Source organism: Quercus lobata, chromosome 4 (genome assembly GCF_001633185.2).
Source record: "Quercus lobata isolate SW786 chromosome 4, ValleyOak3.0 Primary Assembly, whole genome shotgun sequence".
Classification (NCBI taxonomy): Eukaryota; Viridiplantae; Streptophyta; class Magnoliopsida; order Fagales; family Fagaceae; genus Quercus; species Quercus lobata.
In genome coordinates, this window is record NC_044907.1 from 73,981,429 (window position 1) to 73,995,928 (window position 14,500).

The 14,500-nt window shown below is 33.2% G+C and overlaps 1 protein-coding gene across 1 annotated transcript; it reads right to left on the reverse strand.

The window, feature by feature from the left end:
• Positions 1-12,173: 12,173 nt before the first annotated feature.
• On the reverse strand, positions 12,174-14,500 carry LOC115984118. Its single transcript, XM_031107031.1, has 4 exons — positions 14,402-14,500; positions 13,074-13,259; positions 12,781-12,992; positions 12,174-12,300 (listed from the first exon to the last, which is right to left on the reverse strand). The coding sequence occupies exons 1-4, from the start codon at positions 14,465-14,467 to the stop codon at positions 12,279-12,281; spliced, it is 486 nt and encodes a 161-aa protein (XP_030962891.1). The 5' UTR covers positions 14,468-14,500; the 3' UTR covers positions 12,174-12,278.

A 14,500-nucleotide genomic window follows, 5' to 3' on the forward strand; every position in this document is an offset into this window, starting at 1 on the left:
CTTGCTACGTTTCTTGTATGTCTTTAGGTTCTGTAACCAAGAAAAGTCTCTTGCACCAACATTGAAGATCTTATTGGTGTTTTTATGTGAAGCTGCTACAAATCAACTACAACAATCAAAGGGTTGCTATGGAGTTAGTCACGTATTGGGATTCGTGCAAAGGAGTAAGTTGCGTACTGGGATCCGCGCAATTGGTTAGCCACGTACTTGGGAGCTGTGCATCGAAAGGGGAACTGTCACTACAAAACAAGTCCAATTGGGTATTGGGGTAAGGGTTCAACTGTAGGTTGGTAAGGTACTTGGAATTCCTTTACTTGTAATCGCTTGTTGTGATAATAGTGGAGTTTTTGGAGTGGTGACTTGAAAATCATCCAGTGGGGTTTTTGCCGTTAGGTTTTCCCCATTCGTAAACAAATTACCGCGTTATTTATTTTCGACTACATAATTAGTTTATTGGTGATTTGTTTGTGCTACCACGCGTTTACATGATAAATTGATTAATTAATTAATTAATTACTATCACAAGGGGTCATTCAGTTTGTGGCCTATCACATACCATGTGGCTTTATAGGATAGCCATATGTCATCTGTCATGTCTTCTGTTCTGATAAATGCTATAGAAACTAAAACTTTGAAAATATGCATCCATCTATCATAAGAACTTGTTATGGCTTTATGAGTTAGTATATTTTGTTGAATTTCAGGGGGTAAGGTTCTAATGGCAAGTCTCGTTTTTTGTTGAATCTTAGGGTGGAGCTTTGAAAAGCTTGTTCCCATTAGATAGCTTTTTAGAGACTATGATTCTGTCTTTGTGGAGCTTGAATTTCCATCCTCCTTGGCAAGGAGTTGACAACCAAGTGCTTCAATAAATGCACTGGTGCTAACAAGATGAAATTCCAAAGCCTTAAGGGTCTTTTGGAATAAAGGTTTTTGTGTGAGGGTGAAGGCTGCCTGTAAATTATTAAGAAGTAATTTAATATGAAAAGGAAGGTCTGTAAATTCTTCATCCTGAAAAATGAGATCAGTGCAGAGCACTTTTTGCAGAATTTCACTTTTTCCACCACATAAATACATTGCCTCTGCTAGCAACATATCCTGAAGGGATATTGTCTCTATCATGACGCCTTCATGCTTATCTGAAATCTTCACTGAAGCCTTTCAGATTTCTTTGGGTTGCACCACTGGTGCCTTGCCCTTTCCTTTCATGTTTACCTGGGAGGGTCTTTTATTCATAGTAGTCTGTAATTGGGTTTTGGGAAAAGGATTGTGTCTTGAAATATTATTTTGAAAATAAATATTTTCTTGCAAAGCTTTTTTCAAATTCATTTTTAAAACTCTTTTGCCAATATCTTTCCGTGAAATTTCTTTAAAATGTTTTATAAGAAAATCATTTTTAAATTTTAAAGTATATATAATAGAACAAACTTCTTTCTCAACAACTTTGTGCTCTCGCTGAGTAGTGGCATAAGAGTAGTCATGATGAAGTCTATCAATGCAGAGTGACTGGAATTCAAAAACTTTACAAAGTTTGCCATAATCCTATCCGTTTTGTATGCCTTACTATATGTCTCATTCTGCGAGAATATGTGAAATAGAGTTTCTCCATAAAGTCTTTCATCAACAACTATAATAGTCTAGGAAAAATTTGTCAAGGACTTATGATTAACTTTATCTGTTAAGAAATTAAATCTGTCTTTGTTCAAGAAATTACCACAATTAATGTTTTCTTTAATGATTAGTAAAGGAGAATCTATCAAGACTTCTTTTATTAAAACATCTGTTATATGAGTATTTGAGGATACTATAAAGGGTGTAAGGATGTCATTTATTATAATTTTATTTGGTACTTCCGTCACATTGTCAGTCCATTCATATTGACTAAAAGAAATCGTAAGCGTAGTTCCAACTTTTATATCTTTTCCACTAAATTATTTTTCACAAGGTGTTTGGACAATATGTTGGTGCTTATGCAAAAAAGTAATAGGAGAATAAGAACAAATCTCTATCTCATTATTTGTCAATTGGTCATCAAGTGATTTTTCTGTCAAATGTCCTTTTGTTCTACAAATTCTTTCTTTATCTTTTAGGATAGTGTCTTTATTAAGGGAACGGATTTCTTTCGGGATTAGGGGTGAGATGAATCTAAAAACTAGTATATTAATTTTAATTCCTTCATCTGTCAGCACCTAAGTCTATTAAAACAATTTCTTTTAGGCTATGCAGCAATATATGTTCTTAGTAACTTCTTAATTGCAAAGAAATAAAACTCATACATCTACCATCCATGGCTTTGATACCATAACATACCCAGGAGAGAGCACAACAGTAATATGAAAGCATAAATAATGATAAAATAGATGATAAAGAAGAAAATAGCAAAAATAGATATGTTCAAAATAAGTTAAAATGGAGTATGGAATATGAAAATAGAAACTAGTAAAACCTTGAATAAAAACTTCTGTCTTTGATAAAACTTGAAAACAAACTTCTGTCTTTGATACAAGCTTTGAAAATAAAACTATTTGAAGAGTTACAAGATTACAAAGTAAAATCTGTCTTTGAAACTGAAAGTTTACAAGATTATATTTGACTGAAAGGAAGGGTTACAGGATTACAAGATTAGTAGAGAGGAAGGATTACAAAAGTCTTTCTAAGGGAGAGAGGGCTATCTTCTTTCTGGGAATTGGAACCTTAAACTTAAGAACTAGAACCTTAGAGAATTTGGACCTGTCTTCTGTCTTCAAAGTCTGTCTATTTATAGATGAAGTGAACCATAGTAAGTCTTCAAAAGTAACTTGAGTTAGTTAACTCAAGTTAATCTGTCGGTGGAAAACTGAAACTTGTAGAATATTATAAAGTAGCTTCTGATAAATTTGTCTAGGAATCTGTCAGACGCGTGCAGGTGAATAGTGTTCTGTCAGGAATATCTGTTTGATTTTTCTAGATTTGTCTGAAGCGTGCGGGTGAATAGTGTTCTGTCAAGAATGTCTATCTGATTTTTCTAGATTTGTCTAGATTGTCTGTCGCGTGCTGATAAATAGTAATCTGTCATAATTATCTTTGAAGGGTCAGTCTGAGCAAGCTGTCATTTTGTTTTGTCTGTCATATGTCATAGGGATCTTGAGAATCTTGAAATGCTTCTGGGTGAGTCTTGTAATTTGGATAGGAGGATTCCATTATTGTGTCATTTTCATCATCTGAAATTTGTGATGCAGCTTCAAGGAGCTATTTCTTAGGCTATTTTCTGTCTAAGATGGAGGCAAGTTGACACTGGACTTGACTTTTTTCTAGAAGGAAATTAGAACCTTCTATTTGGGAGGAATAGGTCTTTTTCTGTAATTCTTGGCAGATATGATTAAAATTATTCCACCATTTTAATTTAAAGTTTCTAGTAAGCATGGAGAAAGGATACTGGGGATGTCTTTCTATCTTGTATTCCCATCTAATGATCCATGGGAGATCTAGAAACCTGTAAAAGAATTGCAAAAGATGTGGGAAATTCTTAAGATGCAGTATGTCTGGCTTTTTCTTGAAAGTCTCATAGGCTTTTAAGAGACCAGGAGGGAGAATCATAACTTTAGGACCATAGGAATTCCACCAATCAATGAACCATCTTGGTATCATAATGTCTTTCTTTCTATACATATCAAAACGGAAAAACCAAGTATGTCTATAAATTTCATTTTGGAGTAGAAGGAATCTATCCTAAGCTTCCATATAATCATAATAATTATAAAATTGAGGGCCAAAGGGTTGAGAAAAGTTCTTAGTGATCTAGGGTTGTGCTTTCCATTTGGGGGGGGGGGGGTGAGGATTTGTTTTATGACTACTTTAGAGTAGCCAATTCTATTTGGGTCTTAAGAGCAAGGCATATGTGTTACTAGGATTGAGTCTGTATCAACTAAAATAAACTCATCAAATATCTAGGTCTTTAAAGTTTATATCTTAGGGTGTTCCCATCTTGGGGGTATGAGCTGTCTAACTAGGGAGAGGGTATCTGTTATGTGCTGAGATTCTAGTTCAATCCATAGAATAAAATTTCAAGAATCTTTTGGAAGTTCAATACTGTGGTCTTCTTTTGGGGCTTGGGCTTCTTGAAAGGTAGAGGATCTGTACTATGGTTGGTTAGAGGGAGAGGCTAAAGGGGGAAAAGAGGATGCAACTATGATAAATGGTGTTTTTAAGGGAGGAGTTGAGGGCGAGGCATAAGTTTGTTTGGTTGTTGGAGTGGGGTTTGGGGAGAGTGGTTCAAAGGGGTTTGGGCTACATGTGAATGGAGATCTTTCTTAGGGTCTGTTCGAAGAGAAAGTAGGTGAAGTGAAAGAGGGACAATGAAGAAATCTGCTAGGGGGAATCGAAGGAGCAGCATAAGACTGTCTGATTCTGGGTTTTGGGGAGTTGCTTTTATCCGCAGGGCAACTCATCTTCCCTACAGGAATTTATGAGTTAGGAAATTAGGAATCGAATTAGTTTCTCTTTTAATATATTCAATATCAATATCAAAATCAAAAACACTTAAAATAGTCTGCCATCTGGCAAAACTCTGTTTGGAAACAAAATTTTGAACATCTTTCTGTAAAACTTCTTTAGCACTTTTACAATCAACTCGAATAAAAAACTTTTGATTAAAAATATCATTTTGAAATTTTGAAATACATAATATAATAGATAAAATTTCTTTCTTAATAGTGCTGTAATTCTGCTGGGTAGCTAACCAAGACCCAGAATGGAATCTAACAATTTGTTCTTTGGTATCATTTTCTGCTACCTGTTTTAGAATTCCACCATAAATTATGTCAGAAGCATCTGTCTCAACAATTTTAAAAGTACTGGGGGAAGGAATAACAATACAAGGGAGTTGCTTAACATATTTTTTTTTTTCTGTCTGATTATCATAGTATGTTTTTCTGTCCATGGAGGAGGATTCTTCTCTAGCCTTTTATACAAGGGTCTGCATATCTTTCTTAATCCTTGAAAGTAATTTGAAACATAATTTAGGCTGCCAAGAAATATTTGTAATTGGTTTTTATCTTTTATTTTATCTAGGAATTTATCTGCAAATTGAATAGTTCTGTCAATGAGGCTTAAGGTTCCCTTGTAAATATTATGACCTAAAAATCGGATTTTATCTTTAAACAAATTTATCTTAGTGGCTAATACAACTAACCCATTATGTTTAATTACTTTAACAAATATATCTAAATGTTTCCAATGGTCATCGATTGATTTAGAAAAAATTAAGACATCATTTATATAAACAATTGAAAAATCTGTAAAAGGTGTAAATATATCATTCATTATGTTTTGAAATTCACTAGGTGCATTTTTTAAACCAAAAGGCATGACATTCCACTCATAATGACCGAAAGGAACTATAAAGGCAATTTTATATCTGTCTTTCTTATCTATCTGTATTTACCAAAATCCACTTTTCGTATCAAATTTAGAAAATATGGTTGCTTCATGAAGTCTATCAAGTAAATCTTTTTTATTGGGAATAGGATATCTTATCCATTGTAATGCTTTATTTAAAGGTTTATAATTTATAACTAATCTTGGAACTCCTCTTTCCAATTCTGCCTGTTTATTAACATAAAAAGTAGCACAACTCCAAGGAGACTTGCTTTTTTCTGATTAGACCTTTAATTAAAAGATCTTCAATTTCTTTTTTACAGTGTTCTAATAATTCATTGTTCATTTGTATTGGTTTAGCTTTAGTAGGTATCTATCTTTCATTAAAGTCTTTTTCGTAATGTAATTGTACTATATGTTGGTGCCTATGCCAAAAAGCAGTAGGGATATTAGAACAAATTTATGCCTTAATCTGTTGTCAGAATACTTTTATTTTATGATTTAATATGGGATCTGTCAATTGATCAGTTATTCTTTCATATATTATTTCTGACTTTAAAGATAACAAATGCCTGTTTTTCCTATAAATTCTTTATTTATCAATTTCTTTTATTATGGAAATATTATCTAGTGAATAGATTTCTTTCAGGATAGGTGGTAAAATGAATTTAAAATGTATGTCTTTTCCTAACACATTAGTTTTAATTCCTTCGTCTGTTGTTAATAAGGGATAAAGTAAGGCCATAAATGGATTCCCTAAAATAATTTTAGAAGAAAGATCTTTAATTAAAACAAAAATAGTTTCAAAACATACTCCATCGTTACATATATGAACATTAGGTATTTTGTAATTAATTATGAGCTTTTCTCCATTAGCTTGAATTAATCTTTCAGATTATTTTTCATAATACTTTAAAGGTATTAATCCTTCTTAAAAAATGTTGTTTTATTTTGAAATTTGAATTGGAAAAGAAACATGGAAGAGAGAGAGAGATGTGGGATTAAAGAATTGTTTTTTAAAACTTATCTAAAATTTAGGAGTTTTTAAATTAGTATCTTTACATCTCTAATCCTATTATTTAAACTTCTTAAGCAAGATGAATTGAATGGTATTTTGGGCATCTAAAAATAGGAATCCAAATAGGAGAAGCCCCTTAATTAGTATAGTAGTGTGTATATTTTCTCCAAAAAAAAAAAAGTACAATAGTGTGTGTGTATATATATAGTTATAGTTATATCAAACTAATCTTTTATGAGTCACTTTACTATATTAAACAACAACAACCCAATAATTTCACACCAAAAAAAAAAAAAAAAAAAAAAACCCAATAATTTCGTTTAACAAGTAGAACAACTCAGAACCCAAATTTTAGTAAAAACACAATTTAAAGTCATATGATTATGTATTGTACTATTCATAAGCATGATATGCACTTATAATACAGAACTTTTTGGCTACAATACAATACTGATAACCTTTTTTTTTTTAATAGAGGAAACGATAGTAAACTTTATTCATAATCAAGGCATACTATTGGGAAGAGAAAAGATGAGCATTGTTCAATCCAAACAATAGCTTTCTCTTTCTCTTGTGCAACATTAGCGGTGAATATTATAATTAACCCATGATTTTCTATTTTTTTTTTTTTTTTAAATTTTTAAGTGAAGAAAGATATGAGTGGAGGGCCCATCACTCTTAATTCCAAACCCATCTAAAAAGAAGTATTCTTATCTAATCAAAATGCAAAAACATCTCATTAGGTTCGGATTTGTTACAGAAACATCCATTGGGGTTTCAATTCTTCGTGATGGTTGTGTAATTTTTCCACCTATAAAAGCTAATGGAGGTTAGTCCTAGGGATCAGTTTGACAGATACGGAAACCTCATGGTGTTATAAGGAAGAATTAAAAGCCCAGAGAATGTTTTTGTAACTAACCCAAAGTGCTTTTGCATTTGAGCCTTCTTATATCCAAAATAGTTTAAACACTTTATAAACTTCTTTTAGTAGGGCGGTAAGTAGTTTAGACACTTACAAAGACATGTCCCCACTTACTTGATATAGTATCTATTTTTGATGGGCTTGAAACTAACACTAGGTCTCATCCACTTAGTTATAAAATAATAGTAATATTAAAAAAATTATCAAGTTTTCAAGTCATACTTACCCCAAAAGATTTCTATTACACCAAAGATTGTTTGTTTGTTTGTTTGTTTTTTTTTTTTTTTTTAATTTTTTTTTTTAACTTAATTGGAAATACTTAGATATGTTGCTTTATAGCTTGAACTTGCTCCCTCCTCCTTAACCCTTAAGGATTTAGTGTTTGGGGAGGTATTAATCAACCTCATATGCTGTTGGTTACAACAAGTGTTGTTGTGACAGCAACAAAAAGAAAATTATATTGATATCATTTGTACTCAATGGAATTCTAGTTTAACTTTCTCTGAGTTGTGCCTATTAATATATATATATATATATATATATATATATATTCCTAAGGCTACAAACTTAGTTACAAACTTGGTTCAATATAAAATTTGGTTACAAACTTGATTCAATATAAAGTTTGGTTATAAACTTAGTTGTAGGTTAAGACTACAATTTCTACTAAAATAAATTAATATGGTTATATATTTTGAAAATCTAACCGCTTGATTGTATATTATTTATGTTCTTAACACACATGTCAAATTTATTGTCAATTAGATGTTATTTGCTATTCAATCCATAAACTTATTGCTTATGTATAATTTTAGATTACAAAAATTTGAAATTTAAACATTTGATTGATGACATAGCTATTGATCTTTTAAAATTAGTGCAAGTATAAATGATGTAAGAAGAAAATATAGTCAATGGTGAATTTGTCAAAATTTATTTCTAATAATAAAAATATATGAGTGAACTTGTACTCTTAGGCTACAAACAAGTTTATGGACAAACTTTGTTCCAAGTAAAAAAAAAAAAAAATCTAATTTTCACTCATCCTAAACACAAAAGGGGATGAGAAGATTTTTTTTTTCCTTCTTTTTTTGATAGGTAAAATAGCATGAATTCAACCGTAAACTTCCTAGTCAAATTAGGAATTTTTTAATTTAAATTAAAATTTTTTAGATATGATAGCAATTCAAACCTAAATTTTGATTTTATAAAAAATGAAGGACAAATGTTGGTTACAAACTTTTTTGTAATCTAATATTATAAATTATAGTTTAAAAAATTAACATAGCTACATATTTTGAAAATTCAACAGTTGGATTGCATGTTCTTTATGTTGTTAACACACATATCAAATATAGTGTCAATTGGATGTTATTTATTATTCAGTTCATAATTTTATTCTTTATGCATAATTTTATATTACAAAAACTTGAAATTTAAATATTTGATTGATAACATAACTATTAATCTTTGATCTTTTGGAAATTTTGCAAGCTTAAAAAATATAAGAAGAAAATATAATTCAATGGTGGATATGTTAAAATTCACATATAATAAAAGAATATTGAGTGAAGTTGTAGTCTTAGGTTACAACTAAGTTTGTGTGGTGGGCCTTTTTTGTGATTATGGGCCAGGCTGCCTCCTGCCACACTAAGGCCCAAATGTTCTGGGTAGGAGAGTCAAGACTGGTCTAATTGCAACTCACCTTAGACCAACTTGTGCGCAAACTATGCCCTTTTGCTGGAACTTTAATCACATGCCCATGGCAGATGAAGCTGTTGCAAAAGAGTTATGACAGACAAATGCAATAGAACAAAAATAAAAGAAATACGCTTGTTGTTATTCTCAATCAGAATAAAGAAAAGAACAACATAACAACAGGAAAACGCATCATAAGTGGATTGGCGAAGATAAAAGGGGAAATAATAATGATAATTAATGAAATTAAAGAAGGAAAAGATTAGTCTGCCATGTTCAATTGTGTTAAGGGACTAAGACCAAGGAGGAAACCACTTCTTCAATGTGGGAATCTCGCTAGAGGATCCTGCTATAGAAATTATCCACTTTGAGGGAATGGGCCTGAATGGCTTATGCCCAAACGAATCCTTTATCCATAACAGAGGGTAGGCTTTTAGAGGGAGAGAAGGGATTAGCCTATTAGTGCATGCCTGCAATTCTATTCTCTCTATTTCTTCTTCCTAACTTGTTTTTTCTCTTTTTCTTGACTTTGTTACTTTGATTCTTTTCCACTCTTTTCTCTCTTAGTGATTGCTCATGTAGTGTTATGGTGATAGTTGTGTTGTGATGTTGTGATTCTCTCCTAGTGATTGTTGTTGTTTCGATGATGCTACTGTGCACGGTGAAGGTCCTTTATATACTGCCTGCCATGATGGTTTTTTTTTTTTTTTTACTATTTTACCTCTTAACCACTTTTGTCTAGGTGTGGGTGTCCTTTCAAACCACCCACTGGTTTGTTAGCTGCCTAGCCATCATCACTTACCTGTGCTGACTGTGCCACTTCCCATTACCAGACAAAAAAATCTATTTTGTTTACTTGCTCACCGTGGCATTCCTATCTGCAACAGGGTGGGTATTCTCTCTTACTATTTCTCATGGCATGCACCTAGTGGTTCCAACTCATCCTTCCTTCTTTTACTTGGTATGTCATCCCAGCAGGACATTTCTCCCAAAAGAGTTTGAGCAGAAACCCCAAAATAGGTTCCCCCCTTTTCCCTACTGCTAGACCATACCCTCTCTTACTTCTGACCCATGACCCACCACTCCTGTATTGGTTGGGTACAGGTTGGTGGTGCCTAAACCTTGTGCGTGCTCCACTTTCGTGTATGTCCAAAACTTGTCTGCTGCTCATGCATTTGCCATGGTTTGGAGGCTCGTTTGTGCATTTTGTCGCTCATTCTTGACCTCTTGTGGCGTGAACTATTTTTTGATCCACCATTCTTTATGGCTTGCTTCCTTCAAGGGCTGGGCCTTGCTTGATTGTGGGCTTTTCTCTCTTTAGCCCACTCTTTGCTCCTTTCATAAGCTTGCTAGTATTCCTGTCATGCCATCCTGCTATTCTTGTTGTGGTGTTATTTGATCCGTGCTTGTTGGGCCTCTTTTGGGTCTGCTGTATGCTCTTCTTTCACTTGATTACAGTGACCCGGCATTGTCATTGGGTTTGCATTCATGCTACTTGGGCTTCCTTGACCCATTTCATTGCTTACGGGCTTCCTTGGCCCATTTCTTCCTCCTTGGGCCTTCTTGGGCATCCTTGGCCCATTTTTTTTCCTTGGGCATCCTCGGCCCATTCCAATTCTGCATTTCCATGGGCTTTTACTAACTCTTTTGGGCTTCCCTGACCCGATTACCATATCTTTTACCTTTGGGGTTCATGGGCTTTTCATCAACCCCTTACTCACTTACTTCATTACTTTGGGTCTATTTTGGCCCATTCTTACTTTCTACTGCCTATGGGTTTCCTACTTCCTTCTCGGGGCTCCTTTAGACTCGTTTGCTTTCTTCGAGACCCATTTATCATTTTATGGGCCTATGATCCATTATTCTTGCCATTCGGGCTTAATGATTTTTTTTTCAATTTACTAACTCTTATCTGCCATATTGTTGGGCTTCTTCTTGCTATTGGGCTTTTCCAAAATGAGCATCAACAGTTTGTAACCAAATTTTGTCAAAAAAGAAAGGGAAAAATTATTAAAAACTAAAGAACAGTGAGCAAAAAAAAAAAAGAAGCACATTATGCAAGGGCATGGACGACCCCATTAAAATCTCTACTAAGCTATCTGAATAGGCCGGTGGAAAATAACTTTCTAATGTCCATAACATGAATCATGAAATGACAATAAATGAACGAATTTTAAGAAGCATGTTGCAAATTCATTTAAACAGTTGTAATTAATTTGTTGTAACACATATTTTTCTTTTTTAATTTTGTAAAAGAAAAAAAATGAAAAAAGATATCACAGAGAATCTTTTTCTGTGACCATGGTTCACAAGTTCTGTCGCCATTTACTTAATCAACAATGAAATTAGGACACTAAATTTGAGATTAGAACTCTAAATCTTAAAATGACAACCGTGTTACTGTTAACACTAAATAAGAGAATAACTTGTATATATTAACTTGAGCAGTTGATTGATGAATTCCATGTTGTGCTCTAAAAAGCTTTTCCACCACTTTTAATATCTTAACATAGTATTTGTATGTGCTCATAAGTAAAAACTAATATAAACAAGCATTTGTGAGCTTGGCTTTAAACATCAGACACTATCTTAGAAGAGCTGAAGTTTTGGGTATCGAGTGCTAGACTGAAGTGATTGTCATTTGAACAGCATAAATTCTTATGTTCTAAGTGGAGGAGAGAGATTGAAACCCAAGCTACCCATCATGGAAAAGTCAGACAAACTTCAATTGGAGTTGAACAAATTAAGAACTATGAGAACATTGTTAAACAAGTCGAACGAAATCAGCAACCCAAGGACAAAGCAAATGGAAAAGATTAGGACACATCTACATGGCTAAATCACATCAGCCATCAACATGTCATGATTAACTTAAGCTCCATAGACTTCAAGGGACTGCCACTGCAACCCCCAAAATATTTTTAAATTATTTGGCTATGGAGTTCTATTATTAAAACCCAACATTACAGAACATAAAAAGAAACAACACTTGTGTAAAGAAAAGAAAGAGCAGAAAATTAAATTGTCATCATAAATTAACTGGTACCTAGTTTTTATTATTTGTTAAAATGAGGAATATAAAACCAGAATTATTCAGCATTTCTCTTTCCAAAATAAATAGAGAGAAAAATCACTACAAATTTTTCCTAAGTTACTTTAAAGGTCAGATATTGTTTCCACCATTATGTCATTCTCGAAGAAGTTTAACCTCAAATTTGTCAATTATCACCTTTCCCAAATGGTGTCTCCAACAATAATGCCACTGAAAGTCTGAATCCTCTTCTTCAACTAATGTTGCTTTATTTTGGAACTGCAAATGCAATTGACAAGAGCCGAATACATTAATACGATTAATGAAGCAGGACTTAGAAAAAAAAAAAAGAAGGAAAAAAAAAAAAAAAACAATGTACTGCCATCCATGTTTCAAAATACATCAATATTTTGCCTTAGCACCAGTGAACCACAGGACTGTCACAAGGACAAACTTCAATTGGAATTGAACAAATTAAGAACTATGAGAACATTGTTAAACAAGTCATATAAAACCAGCAACCCAAGGACACATCAAATGGAAAAGATTAAGATACATCCTTTTTTATTTTTTGAGAAGAAGACACATCCTGTTAAAATATCTTTTGGTCACTTCCAGAATCTAAAGAAACTTAATCAAGAGTTCTAAGTGCATCAAACTTGTACATGGCTAAATCATATAGCGTCCGACTGGTGATACACATCAGCCATCAGCATAATTCAGCTATTGTCTGTCCAAAATGATAGAAAGAAGACTCACCACAAATATTTCTCCCCTTTCAGGTCAGATATTGTTTCCACCTTCATGTCATTCTCGAGGAAGAAGTTTACCACGGTCTCTTGGACATCATTATTAGCCACAAATTTGTAAATTATCACTTTTTTCAAATCATGTTTCCAACTAGAATTCCACTGGAAGTCTGAATCGTCTTCTTCAACTCCTGCTGTTTTATTTTGGAATTGCAAATTCAACTGACAAGGGAAAAATACATTAATACAATTAATGATGGACCAAGAAAACTACAAAAAAAGAGAAGGGGGAAAACAACTTACTTCTTCGAAATTTTCTTTATATTTCGAAGTAATACACATGGTCTCCAGATAAGGTGAAAGACAAAGCAAGATGTCCAGCAACTCTGGTAAGCTTCTGGATGATGAAAACAATTGAACACGTAGATGCTTGAGAGACAACAGTGGAGATCGTAAGCCATTCCTCAACTCCTCGAGTAAACTTAATTCCTAAAGACATCAAAAACAGAGGAAATTTATTTGCGTGGAGTATCTATGATGTAGTACTAAGATATAAAATTTATAAATTATAGATTATAGAATAGAATAACAAGATAATATGCATAGTGAATGAAGTTCTAAAGTGCTCATCAAAAAAATAATTAAAAAAAGTTCTGAAGTGGAAATACCATGTCCGGTAAAGTTAACGACAACGATTTGCAATGGCCAAAAGAACCCAAAAAGTTCTTGAAATTCATGAACTGCTCATCATTTGTGGGAGAAATTCCAAACAATATGAGATCTGCATAAAGTTGACTCGAACATTGCAAAGTTATCACTGGAAATCTGCTTTTGTTATAAAAATAAAATGAAACTAGATTTGGAGCCTCAATCTTGGCCTTTACCAATTTGTCACAGTTTAGCAAGGCCAAGTGCTTGAGCTTTTGATGACATATATCAATCTCTCCAAGAATTTTGCAGCTTTTCAGTATCAAAGTTTCTAGTAGAAGTAGTTTAGAAAGATGGTTTTTGAGCCAGTCATCTGTAATGGCTGTGTTATCTAATTTTACATATTTCAAACTCTTACAATCGCCAAGACTGATTTCACTAGAGCCAGTAAAGGTCGAATGTGAAAAATATTGCAGATTGGCTGCATCAACCACAATAGTCTTTAATCCTTTGCAATTCTGGAGCTCTAAAGTCTTAAGCTTGGAGCTTGAAATTGTAAAATTGCTTGATACACTGCAGAGCTCAATTGACAAGTGCTCAACCAGATTCAAACTTGGGATCAAATCCTCAAACTTGAAAGCGAGGCCTACCAAGTTCAACACAACAATGGATTTAGTAGTTATTGTTTTTGGCAAAGTATAGAGCTGACCATAAACCTTATAACGGGAACGTATCCAATAATCTCCAAATCGAAGATCCAACTCTTTGACATTATGCTCTATGGCAAAACAAATTGACTCATCAATCCGTTGATCTGATTTGCCATCATGGTCGATAACGCATAGCTTAAATATTTCTATGTCAATATTCGATTCGCGACAATGTTGTAGAGATTTTTGCATGAAATCCAAGAATGAATCAAAACCCATAATTTTTTTCCATGAACGTTGATCGAAATCTAAGATCGGGTACGAGTGACATACAGAATTAAGTGTCTTGGACAAGACGGCAACACGAGTCACATCTTTAGTTGTTGGAAGGAAAGACATGATACGATGAATGATGGGTACAGGCAAGTTGGA